The sequence below is a fragment of the Melozone crissalis genome, unplaced genomic scaffold, assembly GCF_028551555.1.
Source record: "Melozone crissalis strain CALT ecotype California unplaced genomic scaffold, PUWL_Pcris_2 ptg000023l_1, whole genome shotgun sequence".
Classification (NCBI taxonomy): Eukaryota; Metazoa; Chordata; class Aves; order Passeriformes; family Passerellidae; genus Melozone; species Melozone crissalis.
Genome location: NW_026535801.1, coordinates 13,325,076 through 13,341,494, shown reverse-complemented (window position 1 = coordinate 13,341,494; position 16,419 = coordinate 13,325,076). Strand labels below are relative to the sequence as shown.

Below are 16,419 nucleotides of genomic sequence, written 5' to 3'. Positions count from 1 at the left end.
AGGCTGTAAGAGCATCTCTTGTACCTTCTTCTGCCTCTTTTCTGCTCTTGCTTTTCTCAGTTGAACACTTGTGTCTTGTATTTCTGTTCCTTTCCAAGTTTTATCCAAAGTGTCCCGAAGAGTAAAGAGAGCTGTGATAGTAAGATCTTGCAGCTGCTTAGGGAACTTTAAAGACTGTCCAAGAATTTTGTTCCCAACTTTTTTTGGGGTTGCTCTGTTGGGAGAGAGGAGAGAGGGAGAAATGTTTCCAGCCATTTAGTACACAGCTGGGTGTTAAGATTTCTCTTACAGTTTTCCAGTTCTGGTGTCCTTTTACCTTCTGCCCTTTGGAGATACAATTCCTAGAGGTGCTCATGCAAGCACAAAGCAATACATTAGCTTTCATCTCTTCGTTAGCAAAGAATCCATCCTAATTTCTTTGACTGGAAGCGTTTTTGAAAAATCTTCAAGCTGAGTAAGAACAGATACTCCTGTAAGAGGTGGAAGGGTTTTTTAACTGGTTTTTTTTTGGGTTTTTTTTGTTTTTTTTTTTTTTTTTGTTTTTAAATCTGAGTATTACTAGGCAAATCAAGATTTGCTTTGAGAGCCTGGACCTACAGCTCCACAAGTGTGCAATTTCTTGAAATGCGTGCTGTGAAAAATTTGCTCTCAGGCTACAGGCCAGATTGCAGATTCCTTTAGGAACCCTTTCTGTTCTTGAGGTGCTGGGACTGCTTTGGCGCGACTTGGGTCCTTGCCACTGGCTGAATGAGTTTTAGGTCAGCTGCAGTTGTTCCACCAGGAGGCCATTGAGGAGTCGGAGCTTCTGGAGGAGTAGAGGCTTGTCCAAGCTCCTGAGGGGGCATTTACCACACTGAAAGAGGAGAGGTAGTAATGGAAGCTCTCTGCCACTGCTTGTCCTCCTGCACTCCCAGGAGTGCCCTGTGCAGAGTTATCCTGGGATTAAGGCAGCTCCATGCCAGCCAGACGTCATGGAGCAGTCCCCTCTTCCCTGAAATAACTGGATTTGTGGGGAAGTCATGCGGGAGAGCCAAATACTGTGTAAACAAAAGCCAGCACTCCCAGCGAGCTCCCGCTGTGCTCTTTGCTGAGGCTGCCTTGCCGTCATTTCTAGGATTTCAGGATCCTCCTGTTTACATCAGCCCGCCCCTGCTGCGGGGCCGTGGCCATGCTGAGGAATCCTCCCATGGCCAAGGCAAGGAAGGAAGTGGAGGGAGGATGGGGCTTCAGCATCCTGTACCCTTGGGAGGGGAGTGGCTGCAAATAGCGGAGCCTGAAGGACGTGATACCTTCTGTGCCTTAGCACGGGCTGCTTGAACCCAGAGGAACCTGGGATAAAGGAGGAAAGGCAGATGATGGCGTGGAACTGCTCGGAACTGCCGCGGAGCTGGAGAACATCCTTCTAAAAGCCTTTCCTTCAAGTGACAGGAGGAAGGGAGAGGACAGACGTGCCTCGTGGAGCTGAGATTATGCAGCAGTGCTAACACACAGCTAAAGCCTCCAAACTTGAGCTGCACGAGCTGGGTCCAGAAGGCAACTTCTGTAGAAAGCACTGGTTGTGATTGGGAACAAGGATGCTGTTTTCAATATCCGTCCTCTAAAATATTACTGGTTTTTATTCTTCACTTTGTTAATTGGGCTCTGATGGAGGAATGCAGTTTAGGATCCACAGGCATCCTTTGCAACGGCCAGGTAAGGCTAGAAGGTACAACTAAGTGTTCATCTTTAATTTCAGCAATGGTGCTGTCTTTCATGATAAATATTTGGTTCTACCAGGTAACCTGTGTTCACAGGCTGAGATGGCAAATTCTGAAAATCAGAGAAACAAGCTCTGGTTTAGTGGTTAATATTTGTTTATACAGTACTAACTGATACCTAGTGTATTTTAAATTGATTGACATAATGTGATTTATTATAGTGATTGCTTGCAGTAGAAATCCTTAAACCTGTTAATTTACTTATTGACTTTCTAGAAAAGGAGTGAGGCCTCAGGTGATAAATTTTATCTTCTCCTTTTGATGTGTCCTGATATAGTTTTCAAGTGCTTTTAAACATATTTTGGGTATAAGGAAGAAATATATTTAGTTCATTATGTCAATAAACGCAGTTTACTTCTTTATGTAAACACTACTTCTTTATTGATCACCCATGGATTTTTATTTCTAGTATTTCTAGAATTAAAATTATTAGAGGTTACCAAAGTGAAAATATTGCACCAAAGTTAGCATTGCAGACTTTCCCAGTCATTTGCCCCAAATCCACTGTATGTATTCTTTGGAATGTTCTTGTTAGTCTTCCATTTTGGTGACAGTCTGTTTTACTGTTTGGAAGTGTGCTCACACTGAAGAGCAGAGTGCAATTGCTGGCATTGAGATTGAGGTATTTGGAAGCAATGCTGTAAAGTGCACGTCAGTTAGCTTTTTGTTTTACATTGGAAATGCCATCCTAGAGATCTCCTGAGGTTGGCTCAAAATCAATTACAGAAATATTCTCCAATGCAAATTAACCGCAAACCTGTTACTTTTAAAGACTAAGTGAAATGATGGAGTAAAATAGGTAGGAGACCCTTCTTGGTAGGGTGTTTATGAGGGAAGCTGATGGCAGATCCACAGATCTCAGCCTTGGACTAAACTAGATGTAGCCTTGCTATTCTCCACCCTTCCAGCACTGCTGATCCTCACTGTAAGAGAAGACCTGCCTAGAGAAATAAATGAGAGTGATGCTTTAAAAGCTTGGTACCAATCCTCCTCTTAATAACTGAATGCATTGCACACACCATCTTCAGTGCCAAAAATTTATTGACATCAGCCTAAAATGTGAAAGAAGTCAGCATTCTGACAGTATGAACTTAATTTAAAATTTTGAATTGCAACTGAACAATACAAACACTTCAAAAGTTTTTGTGTAAAGCATCTTCCAGAAAGGGATGAAAAATCAGAGACTGGGATGTAAATCCCAAAGGAGGATAAGAGAATTATACAGGGATGCAATGGTGTTACCGACGTGATTGATCTTTTCTGAGCTAAGCTGTATGGATTTTTCAAGAGCTGTGAGTTAGCCATATATGGTAGTGAAAGATGAAAATTGTTAAGTTGTATATAATTAAAGTTGACAACCAGAATCTATTAACATCACCTTTGCTCTGCTATGAGCATCTTTATAAATGTGTTAGAGTAAAGAGATCAGAATGCAGAAGTTTGAACCTCTTAGATTGCTATAGCGACCTTTGCTTATTGCGCAGGAAAAAATTTAAATCAATGATGTTTCCACACCAGGAATTTGTGACTTCTATAGTGTTTTGGCATATTGAAGAATAAAAATCATTTATGTTGATGGAAGCAACCCTTTAATCGCAAAACCTAACACTACTGTTGACAGAAACTGGGACCAGAAGATGAATGCTGGTTTGCCTGCTCTGTGCACTGGGACTGTAAGGCTTGTTTCAGAGAATTAATCACTAGCAGTTCTTCTTCATCTGTCCTATGAAAGACAGATTGTTTATCTGTTTGTTGTTTTAATCTATGCTAGATGACTCTGTGAGGTGGTGGGTTTCAGGTAGTTTATCCTTTTTTCCTAAGACAGAAATAATGAAAGATGTAAGACACAAAGAACAAAATGTGAACTCCTCAGAAGCCTCCGGACCCCTGATGTCAGCCAGCGGCTTAGCACGGCTTCCAACACTCTGTAACATCCTTGTGCAAAACTGGGAGCAGCAGATGATAAAACATGATTGTGCAGCCAGAGAGGCTGCAGAAATGGGCAAACAGGAGTCACCCCTGACATTGGGATGGGCTGGGGGCTGACTGTCTGCAAATCAGTTTTGCAGAAGAAGACCTGGAGGTCCTGGAGGACAAGTTGAGGGAGAGCCAGCAGTGTGCCAGTGCAGCTTTTCTTAATGCCTGGTTTGGCTGATTGTTTAGTAGTTAAATAAAGAAAACACTGTTACTCAGAATGTTTTTGCTTTACAGAGATTTCAAAGAGCATTACTCAGAGTGAAATTACACACAGTGATACATTTATTGTTACCCACTTTTTGTTGTAAAACATTATCTCATATACTCTGATTTGTACAGGGGTTGCAGCCCTGAGAATTTCTGTTCTGTCGTATTTTTTGTCTAAGAATTACTGAATATAGAGAGAAAGTGTGCATCTTGCATTGTTTTATTTCTTTCAGAAGTGTAGCCTCACTGGACAAGATACTGATGCAGTAAGACAGTATTTTGTTGCATATTTTATGTTCTGGGAAGGGATATTTATATCTACTCTTTGGCCCAGATTCTGGAACAGCCGCCAGTTTCACAAACAGCCACAATTATGTGCTAAAAGGAGAATAGAACTGCTTAGAATTGAAGTTCCCTATGGAATATATATATATATGGAGAGAGAGACTGTGTATACATGTATGTTTGGGAGAAGAGAGAAAATGAGGGAGTGATAATTCTGATGTTACTCTTTGTGCTCTTAGATGCTTCCCTTTTTTTTGGTCAATATTTTCATGATTATTGTGTACTTCAGTGTTTTCATGCCATGCATTTTTTTCCTTCAGTTTTTCTTTTTAAAATCCATGAACTGATGTTTGAAGTTATTTTTCCATATGCATTAGTAATGTTATTTTTCCCCTATGTGAATAGCATCATAAAAGTAGAAAAGACCCATCTGTTTCAGAAGAAAGCAAAAGCTGACCAAAATAAATTCTGTAACTTGAGTCAACTGCTGACAGGCAATGGTCTGTTAGCATTTTCCATCCCTCTGTCTCCACCACCTTCTGTTGCAGTGGCAGCATGCCTGTGGGCAGAGTATCAATGATTTAGTCTTCATTGCTGCAAAGGAGTCCGTTCCTTCATGAAAGGCTGAATATCCAGGCACTTCTGTAAATGTGGGATTTTATTAAATAAAGTGAAAGAAAGTGTTCTGCATTCTTGTAACTACTAGCTGGGAATTTAAGACTCAGTTAATAGAGGACCTTTTCTGAAGCTTACTAATATCCCTGTAAAAATTGCCATTGACTTTGCTTTGTGACTGGTTTAAAAAACAAATAACAGTTGCTTGTGCCTTATTGTTGGAAATCTCACCAATAAAGGTGTATTTCATTGCTTCAGGCTTTGTTCATTTGTTGAACAAGATAAGAATAAAAAAGCTTATGGTTATAATATACCAAATATCTGTCCTTCTTCTTGGAATCATGAACAGACTCTTCTCCAGTTGATTAAATACAGAGCAGATTCAGAACTAGAGCAAATTCAGAATGCAGCAAATTCAGAACTAGAGCATGTTACATGAGATGTTTACTGTCAGGAATGTGTCTTCATTTACCTAGATGAAGTGAGAATGCTGAATAGCTTAAAACTCTGTGTTTCAGCTAACTGGAATTTTTAAAGAATTTTGCTCACTTTTGGGGTGATATTTTGGATAACCAGGTTTATATGGTGGACCAGAACAGTCACTAATGTAGTGTTGCTGGAAGTTAAACTGTATCTCATGGCTTCCTGGTGTTCTGTCTGGAAAAAAATAGGGAGCCTTGGGATAGGAAGGCCCTTTTTACAATAAAAAGTAAACAAATTAATCAACAGTCTATTCTTTTGGTTAGAGTGTCATTGCAAACCACATAGAGATTTTTTACAAGGCCTGTGGGGTGATTTACAGGCTGTACATTCAGTGCTCTACTTTATACAGCTTTGGAAAAAAACCCCAGCAAATCATAGGTGAGATGCAGCTTTGTTCACTCTGAAAGTTTTTTACTGTAATGAAGAATAAATACATGCAGTTTAGGATTTTACTGGCTGTGTGCCTGACTTTCTGATGCATTCAGTTTGTGTCCTATCATGTTGATTCTACACGAGAAGTTAAGCCTGAGGGCATTACAAGCTTGAGGATCACAAGTGTTAGGAGAACCCTCCTGTCCCTTCTTGTCATTGAGATAATTGTGAAATTCTCCTGGATGTGTCATGATTATGAGGTGTTGAGACATCAGCTTTCTAAAAATTCTCAAAGTTATCCATGGCTGGAGGCTTTAAAATGTCAGTAGCTTGCCATGACCCCTTCTTGATTCTCCAGAGCTCCTCTAGGTTTTGGGCAGTGTGTAAGTTCTCTTGAGCAGCTGCAGAAATCCAGTGTGTGGTCATGTTCTGTATGTTGGTTTGTGGGATGAGATGTACAGACTGCACTCATCATAATTCATGTACACTGAGATGAGCCATCAGAGTGAAAGGGAGGAAGAGAAGCTTTACTGTGAGCTCATATTTTTAAGATAAATGTAAGAAAGCTGCATTGTTTATTAGTCTTTCATAAAAGGATATCTAAAATATAGGTGACAGTTCTGTAGTCTTATGTGAGAGTTCCTACCAAAGGACAAAGGAAACTGCTTGAATGGATATGAACTTCATGAATAAAGCCACAGTAGACTAGATTCTTAGTGAAGTCTTTTTAAATTTGTAGAATGCATTCAAATGTATATAATAAAATGATTTTTTTAAAAAAGTAAGATTAAAGAATGTGCAGTACCACTGGAAAGAATTAGGATGTTATATTTGACATCATAGGTGTAGTTCTTGTCTAGTCTAGTTAACAAACAGCTGCTGAAATGCACTGGTAAAATGTCATAATACATACTTCCAAAGAACTTCCTCTACAAAAGAGTTAAGTTGGATTTATGTCAGCTTTGTCCATGTCATCAGAACTAACCTTTTTGCCCTTTAAAACAGCTTTTTCCCCGTTTTTTTTTCATTCATTTGGTGTTCTGGGTGTCTGAATACAGGCTGGAAGATGGAACGGCCCTAAGAGTTGTGTTTGTTAGGACAAAATCTTATTTGAGAAGGGGTAAAACTGATACTGCTAAGCTGCTCTGCAGATACAGTTTGCTTTGAATGTTTTCTCTGAATGTATGTTGCTGAATCTCTCCTTTCTAGCTCTGGCTTACTGACAATTCTGCACTTTGGGCCTCTAACTGGATACCCCTATTTACAATTCTGCATTTCCCAGCTAGGAAATGAATGCTAGATTTTCACAGAGCAGGACTGGTGTATAACATGGTGTGGTAACTCTGGGATGCAGTTTCCATCAGCCAAACACTTCCAATAGCCTCTCTGTTGGAATAGGGAAGTTTTGGAATTGAATACTGTACCTTGGCAGGTCACCTTTTACAGGAAGCCATATATTTACCTTGGCTGTGTGTCTGTCTGCTCACTCTGCATAAATTGATCTATGAAGTGTACAAGAGAAGCTATTTATCTTTTGCCAGTTAATTTGATTTCTTTATTTTTTTAATTTAATACAGTAATTTTTTGTATTTGGGCCTCTTGGAACAGAAAGCCAAGAAAACTTCTATTTTAAATACTGCTTGCTGAAATTATTTTTTGTCTTCCCTCCTTCAGATGAGAACTCTCCAGCCAATTTCTGGGATTCCAAGAATCGGGGAGTGACTGGGACGCAAAAAGGACAAATTGTGTGGCGCATTGAACCTGGCCCCTACTTTATGGAATGTGAGTACCTATTTGTGCAGTGCATATTCCAAGGCAGGTCAGCAGGGTGGCATTTGATACCCATTTCATCAGTCCCTCTGATGAAACAGGGGAATTGATTGTATTGCTCTCGGGGGGAGCATTTTCCAGCGCGTTTGCTGGACGCCATAAAAACAGAGTTGAGCTTAGAGGTACATTTGTGTTCTAGTGATGTTCTTAGACAGCACATTTCACTTCAAGGGAGGAAAGAGTTGCCTTGTGTGGAGTGATGTAGTATATACACATTGAAAGATGAAGTCCCTTCCCACAGAAGTTCCAAATTTCAGCTGGCCAAATATTAATGGTAAGTGTGTGTGAAGGAAAAGGTAGTAAGCTAATAGTGCTTGCTGATGTGTTTGTTAGTGGGAAGGTTGGATTTGACTCTAGGAAGTGCCAGTGTCCTGTTCTGTTGCATCAGAATTTCTCAGCTGAGGATTTGTTGAGCTGGAAAATCCACTGGGCAGTTTGGAAATACTGAGTGTCTTTTTGTGAGTGAAATAAAAAGCCTTCAGTTGAGCTGTGTGGTAGTCAAGCTTCAAATTGAAGAGCTACACCACTCCCTCAGATGAGCAGGGTTTTTAGGAAGCTGAACTACTCTGCTGTGGGCTAGGTTTTTTTCTTTGTTGGTTTTTTATTGCTTTTTGATGAAGCTATGCTATCCTACCATATGAAGCATATGATCCTAAAGAAACGGAGGTTCTAATCGTAGGATGTTGTATCAGAGCTTGCTGGAAACTCTGATGTGCCAAGCATCCAAGTGGCAATCAGTCCCAGAAGAGCTCTGAGTTGCTCTACCACCTGTTTAGCCTCACAGTAATGAATCCTCTTTCATAAGTTAAAAAAAAAATAAAAATACTCCCACTCCTTACTTCACTGCAGTGAAGTAAAACACTGCAGTGCTGCTTACTGTAGGTCTTGGCAGAAATTTTTATTCCAATTAACTGATAGAATTGTAATACATGTATTTTAAGAGGTGTTGTATACCCTCTACTAAAAATAAATATTAATGCTTCCTATTTCTAGAACTCATCATTGAATCTTGCCAAGTTGCCCTATGTGTTCCACAGCATACTTCTAAAAAAAAAAAAGAAAAAGGGCCTGAATAGGATAAAATTAAATTCCATTTTAGGAGTTCATTACATTACAATGATTGAACTGAAGAGAATGCTCAAGAAAATAATAAAGATAATTAACATCCCTGGTGCCAAAGACACTGGTATATTAAGGCAGATTAAAATGTCTGTTGGTAAAGTTCATTGCCTCATCTTTCTTGTACATGAACTCCTTCAGGGATGTTTGTATCTTTTAGCTGGTTATGTGTTGCTCCATAGTGTATTGAGGTGAGGCTCTTGAATAATATTTCCATTTCATGTGAGTAACCCAAACTAATGCTTCAAGTACTACTAGTTTAATCAGCTGCAGCTGACTTTTGCAGTTTGCAACTAACTGCACATGACAGTCAGCTGATAGGAAGTGCAGGATGTGTGTTCTTCAGTCATGGTGAGCTTCACTAACAAACACCTCTGCTGCCCTACAATGAACAAGAGACAAGCAATTGTGCAGCAGCTGAGAACTGTAAAAGGGAGTGTTTATGAGCATATGTTGCTATAGCACATGGTATGGTAGATTAATGTGTCACCAGTGACACTGGTGTTTCTAGTGAGAGGTCAAAAACTGCACTGAAACACTTTATCAAATTTCTGATTCCGCTTTTTAAGCGAGAGGTCTGTGACCATGTTTGCTCAGCAAGGTTTTTCCTTGTAACTTATAGGTGTTGAAGCAACACTGATGCAACTACAGGCAGCTGCTCTTTTCCATTTGTTTTCTGTTCCTCAGCTCAGTAAGTCCCAGCAGGAGCAAACGCAGCAGGTGGCTGCGCCCTCCAGGTACCACCGCGCTGTCACTGTGGTGCAGTGCCAGACTGGGTGTGGAAAGAGCTGTGCTGTGGGGTCCTTACCACGCCCTGCAGACCTGACACTGCCCAGTCTGTGCCAATCTTAATTCCCCTGTTAACCTCCTTCTTCTGTTGTGGTGGAGATATGATTTGTCTCTCAGTCTAGCACTGCACGTGATGCCCCTGTCACAGCAAGAGGGAGAGACAAATGAGGAGCCTAACATTTCCAGTAAATTGTGCCAGATTATTAAATTTAAGCTATTTCTGATGCTTTAGTCCACCATTGTTTTCCACATTTGGGAAAGAGCTCTCCAGTTGTATATTTCTTATGTTTAGAAATATATTTGCTGCGAGGTAGAATACATGAGGTACAGGTCATGGTACATGGGGTTTATCATATTTGCTCCTCACAGTAATGACATTCAGCAGACTGTTACCAGTATCCCTGAATGTTTGAAGCAGCAGATCCATAAGGGGGGCAGTGTCTGGGGAACCAGCATGAACCAAATGTGTAAATGGATCAGTCTAAACTCAATTGGAGACTAGCCACAGCATAGGAATACTCGTTGCATGCAATCTGCTCTCAGCTGGGACCAGTATTTCACCTGCTCAAGTGTGGTTTTTATTGGAAGGTTTCAAGGACAAAGATGTTGTGGATGCTGTAGGTAACTTGTTCTAGTGCTGCAGTATTGTTCCAGCTAAAAAGATTTCTGTGACATCCAATAAGAATGGCTATAGCTTAAATTTGGGGCCATTGCCCCTTTTAAAATCTCTGATAGAACTGAAAGAGTAGAGATAGTAACGTTTGTCTTGCCTTTAACTCCTCTTCACCAAACTAAACAGGGCCAGCTCCTTTAGCCTCTTCTCATATGTCACATTTTATCCATCCCAATGTCTTTTGTTGCCCTCTGCTCTTCACTCTCCGTTTTCTCTTTGCTCTTGAACCAAGGGACCCAAAACTAGACACAGTATTCCTCACCAAGTACCAAGCAGAGGAGAACTGTACTTAATTGCCACTTATATACTGTGATACCTACATGATTGCAGGTTCCCTGCCCTATGCTGTGACGCCTACATGATTGCAGGTTCCTGCTCTACCTGTACTCAAGGAGAGGAAGGAAATGTTTTCTGCAAGCCTGAGAAACATTGAACCTGCTCTGGCAATGGTGATGCTCATTAACAGACTTATGCTAAGTAACTACAATAATCCTTTAGGATTTACACTCAAAAGTGGCCTAAAGTTGTCATGTTGTTTTGGGAAGAAAGGGAATGTAAGTCACTAATGTTGGAAAATGAGTTGTGTGTTCAGTCAGCATGCACTTAAACCAAAGACTCTGGATGTGGGTTTTCCCTGGCAGTGTCACAGCCTAGGGACATTATGTATCTGTTCACCAGTAATATCTCTGGAGGGTGAAGTACAGAGAATTATAGCATTACTAATGAGCCATATGCAAACAAATCTCATGCAGAAGGAGTATTTCCATTTTAATTGCATTAATGTTAGTCAGTGGGAGTCAGCTGGGTTAGGCCTTGGACTCTTTCTGCAAAAAGATTTGTATCTTTTAAGAAAAACATTTTATGCCACAGTTTGGGAATCTGTTTTTCCATGAACATAATTATAAACTTATTTATAGTTTCACCAAGGTCTCTCAAATTTATGCTTATGTTTAAAGGTAGACTTGGATAAACATTTTTCTGAATTTCACGTTACTGTGTGTCTGTAGTCTTGTAGCTCAGTGTTAAGATCACTTAATTTATTCATCTTAAAAATCCTTCCCTGGGGATTCCATATCTCCTGTTTTTCCAAGAAAGTACCATGTAAAGGCATAGTTTGCCATCTGCTCTATTCAGATCAAGCAACCTGCAGAAAGAAGGGAGGGGAGAGTTTCCTCTTGGTACTGAAAACAGACGTTAATTCCCCTCAAAGCATCCAAAATTAGCAAAACAAGGATGATCAAAGAAAACTCTATTTGCCTCGGACAAAAATCAACACAAAAATTCTGTAGGCTCTGCCCTGGAAGGGAGAATCAAAGGAATCAACAGTGAAATAAAGAGAAATTAACTTAATGTATTCCAGAAAAACAAGCAGGCTCTGAGGGGAGTGGCTGAGGAAGGGGAGGGAGGAAATATTATGCAGAGGAGAAGGAAAATGTTTGCAAAACACCAAGTCCAGCTCACCATCACAAACAGCCAGTGTCCTTAAGATGTCACCTTGAGACAGTGTGAGTGGCTCTGAACTGCAGAGCCAGCCAGTACAGAGGCAGGTGTTTGTTCCTCTAGGTTTTCCCTGGGGAAGGAGCAAAAGTGCTTTGTAGGCATGAAAGGGAACTCAGTCATTTTAGACATTCAAGAAGGTGAGTTTGAGGATCAATATGCCTGATACGCTGTTTCCTCACATAGCAGAGGTGGCTTTCAAACATCCTGCTCTGAGACTTGCTAAAATGTGAGCGAAGGAAAACAATGACTCACTCACTGGATGGCTCCTTCAGGGTTTTTTTGGTGTGTAAACTACAGAAGGATTGCTAAACCCAGCTCTACAATTTTCACCCTCCTGTCAAAGGAAACAAGTTCAAGGAGTATTATCCTAAACAGGTAGCAGTAGTGGGAAAGTGCAACACAGCTTAATGCTTTTGCATTTGGTATGGTCATCTGGTATTTAGCATGGCATCAGGCTGTTCAGGTTTCTAAGTACATTGGGCCTTTATCCTCTGGTGCAGGAGAGGTTTCAGTTGCCCAAGAAATGATTTCAGATGGCAAGTGTTTCTCTGGGTATGGCTGTCTGTGAGCTTTGGATGGAAGCACAATACCCTTTGGGGTATGGTGATGGTATTCCATATGGAGAACAGAGGTAACAGAAAGATGGAGTGAAATGATCCATAGGAAGGTTGGTGATAGGAAAAACACGTGAGAAGAAGCCTGAGATTTATTTGGGACTAGCCGGTATCAGCTGCTGCTCATTCATAATCTGCAGCTCCCAAGTCAGGTTTCTGCAGTACAGAGGAGGACAGGTCATGATGGAGATGCCATGGCAGGGAAATCAGCATAGGACAGTCACTGCCATGCAGCAGGGAACTGGTGCTTATGCAGTTCCATGTGCAATGTGCCCAGAAGTGAAAAACTGTACATATTCCAGTAGGTAAAGCAGGGGGTGGTTACAGCTCAGCACTGTGGATGGGCATGTGCTCACTCTTGATTCTCTGCCATGCTCCTGCCTGGTTTATTAGCATGGGTTTAGGCTGAGAGCCTGCTTTGAGATTGTATTGGCCTTGTATTTATAAGTTGTAGTTTTGGTCCCATGAGTGTTAATTACAGTGTCCACAAGAAGCACCTTCACCTACTTTACCTACCTTTGTTGTTATTTATATCGTTTGATGTCATAGTCATTACTGTCAGTAGAATAGAAATACATTGATTTGCATATATTTTCTTTAGCAGTGCTATGGCTTGATGCTGTGAGCAATAGTCCACAGTGGCAGCTGTTGGGATTCATCCAGAGACTGCCAGTCTTGTCACATCAATCATTTCCAAATCTCCCCTGGGATTTTCTGTGGTTAAATTTCTTCTGGTGCCACACGGCAATACTTGGATGCAGTGACTGCACAGATGCAGTGTGTTTTGAACTAAAATTTCATTTGTGCCATAGAATCACAGAATAGTTGGAGTTGGAAGGGACCTTTAAAGGTCTCTAGTCCAGCCCCCCTGCAAAGGAGCCTCTTTGATAGGTCAGGCTGCTCAGATCCCTATCCAACCAGATGTTGAGTGCTTCCAGGGACTGGGCACCTACCGCACCTCTGGGCAACATATGCCAGCATTTCAGTACCCTCACTGTATAAAGTTTCATCCTTATGTCTAGTCTGAATCTACCCTATTTTAGTTTAAAACCATTATCCACTGTACTTGGTAAAAAATCTGTCCCTGTCTTTCTGATAAGCTCCCTTCAAGTACTGAAAGGCTGCAGTGAGTTCTCTTCAGAGCTTTTTCTTCTCCAGGCTGAGCAAACCCAACTCTCCCAGCCTGTCTTCATAAGAGAGGTTCTCCATTCTTCCAATCTCTTGGTGGCCTCCTGTGGAATCACTCCCCTCCTGTGCTGGCCCCAGAGCTGATGCAGGGTTCCAGGTGGGATCTCAGAGCAGAGGGGCAGAATCCCCTGCCTTGCCTTGCCCTGCTGCCCACGGGGCTTTGGATGCAGCCCAGGGCAGGTTTGGCTTTCTGGGCTGGGAGTGCCCATGGCTGGGTCATGGCCAGCCTCCCTTCCACCAGCTCCTCCCAAGTCCCCAGCAGGGCAGGTCTATAAGAGATATATTCAGAAGACATGGTAATATATATGTTTGCATTACACTGGTATCATGTTAAAAGTGAGGTTTTATGTGAAGTTCTTGGTATTCAGTTCCTATTTCCATGAAATTATAACTTGCAAAAATAGTGTATTGGGACTGAAATGCCTTACTTTATAGCTAGCAAAGCAGACTCCCAGCTCTCTTTTTTTTTTGTTAAAAGCTGATAGATATCTAAGGAAAAAAAATACCAGTTTAAAAATTGAACTTTATATACTTATATCTTTTAAGGGCTACTTGTAACTAGAGGTATGAACAGAATTTATTTTTTGTAATGGTTTTGGCCATAATGGTCAATGTTAATGAATGTTCTATGAATGTAGTTCATTACTTGTATCCAATCTTCATATTTTTACCATTTAAAATTTTACCAGTTAAATTCTGTAAAGGTCATGGTTTTCTCACATGGAATTGTTCTGAGCCTGGAACATTCATCTGTGCAGTGCCCTGCAACCAGTGCCCTTTCAGTGGTCTGTCTGGGGACTCATGGTTATTGTCCCTACTCTATTTATAGACATATTTACTGAGTTAGAAATACTTCTATTATTCTTCTGCTGGTTTTTTATGTTGTCTCTTAACAGCTGTTTTTGAGCATCAAAAATAACTGAAATAGGATCAAGTCTTGTATTTTTTACATTTGTGGCAGGCTTTGTTGACTTCCTTATGCACATAATACCCCAGTGTTTTGTTTTAAAGGTTAGATTATAGTTACTTTGCCAAACTGGAGCATAATAGTTCTCATGACTATTATTAAATAAGAATCTCTGTTGGCAGCAAAGTGAGTGGGGCTGGTAGGGATAGGGATGCTCTGTTACCTGAACAAGCATTTGTCCACATTCCCTTTGAAGCAGGTTAGATGGAAAGACCAGTGGGACATAAGCACTTTCTGTTATTGATCCTACTTTAGCTAAAAAGCTTTCTGTAGGTCACTTTGTAGGTGGTCTGCCTAATGTTCCTGTAAAATAAAGTCTGTGATACACCTGCTGAGAGAGATGGCAAGTACCTGAGGGCTGCCAGCTTTGGCCCTTGCATTCTGCTGCTTGTTTGCTACTGTCCAATAGGAAGTAATCAAAAATGCACATGCTGAAAGTGATGCAGAGAAGAGAATGCTAAATGTCCAAACAGAAATGTTGAGTTCACTGAACTGTCACACTACAGAAAAGTTCAACAGGCAGGACATACATAGCACTGCTGAATTTCTGCAGTTGTCTGTCAGGTTCAGATGGGAAAAAATAGGATTTAAATCTGTAGCTTTTTCATGGATTGCATCTCCCTTTATAGCTTTGTAAAGCATGAATGTGAGTGACTTCATTTGTTCTAGTTTTCTTAAATAAGCTTTGCAGAACATGCTCTCATATTTTTCCAATTGGGTTACTGTTCTGTCAGCTTTTTCCTCAGTGATTGTTGGAGGACATATGTTTCTGTCTGCAGAGAGCCATGGATTCAGCCCAAGTACCTTCTGGGTACTCAGCTGCAGTGGCCAGGAAGTTTCAGCGGCTGTGCAGGTTCCATACTGTGAACCAGGAGCGCTGTTTTGCTCTAGACTGTTCTGTTGTAACCCAACTTAGATTTGACTTCTTTTTTGAGATGTATCTGCTTATCCCTTCTCAGTGGAGATGGTTCCACCTCTAATACAGGTGTTTTGTTTGACTAGGGTCTGTCTGGAGCAAGCTGTTCTCACAGCAAACACAGTTGCTTTCCTGCATTATCTGTCTCCCAGAAAGAATGCATTCTCCAAGGATTATGCTCATGTATTTATGTATTCTTAGTATCTGTCTTTTATTAAAGCATTCTTTTGATGGGCAAAGGTAAAGTATTGAAGGCAGTAAAAAAGTAGTTAGTGAGGAACTTTGGGGAATTAGAGATGTTTTAAACCCAAGCTGTTATTTAGTGTAAGCTGATCCCTTTATTACTGAAGAGGCAAAAGTATATGCTCCATAGAGGTAACAGCACTATAATCTCATGCAGGTGTTCTTTTGAAATTCAAATGTCAATGTTTGAGTCCCAGAAACCTTTACTGATTCCAACATTTTTGTGTAATAAAGCTCTAAGACTATGGTTATGACATAGTAACAGCTATTAGCTTTAAAAGAAGGGGAATATGGTTTCACAGAGTTTTCAGATTAATTAACATATATATCACTTTTTATATGGCCATGTGATAGCTTTGAAAGAATCATAAATCCCCCCACTTTAATTTTTGGCTTATTTTTAATTAAAGAAGGAATTTATTGTGGTCTGTATGTCTGCAGGAATATCAATTATAAAAGGACACTTGTAGTATCAAAAGTACATTAATTTTTCCCATGAATGAAAATTCTTTTGTGTTCTGAAACATCTTATTTGCTTTAATGATACAGCAAATGATTCTGTGGTCAGGTACAGATGTATCTCCTTTGCTGGGTTTACTGCTCTTAATGTTTTCATTAGGCATCCCATGCAAAGCAATCTCATTAACCTGTTGAGGAAGAATAAATAGGAAAGAAAAAAGAGAAGTGCTAGTTTCCCCCTGAAGGCAACACATAAAAACAAGATGACAGGAGAAATTAAAGAAACTGGGAAACTCTGTAGGTGACACATGCTAAAGTGCATTTAGAGTAGAGAATAGTTCAGAGGAAACCTGTGTGTTAATATGGTATTGAACTCATTTTTCAAAATACTGAAGTCCTGTTTGCAGATAATTGGACTTACTGCT

At 40.5% G+C, this 16,419-nt stretch overlaps 1 protein-coding gene across 1 annotated transcript in view; it reads left to right on the top strand.

The window, feature by feature from the left end:
- Positions 1-16,419, top strand: part of HECW2 (HECT, C2 and WW domain containing E3 ubiquitin protein ligase 2) — a 143,413-nt gene that overhangs the window by 64,146 nt on the left and 62,848 nt on the right. The window contains exon 3 of the mRNA XM_054277876.1: positions 7,371-7,478. Within this exon, the coding sequence (XP_054133851.1) occupies positions 7,371-7,478 (108 nt within the window). The remainder of the gene's footprint in view (positions 1-7,370; positions 7,479-16,419) is intronic.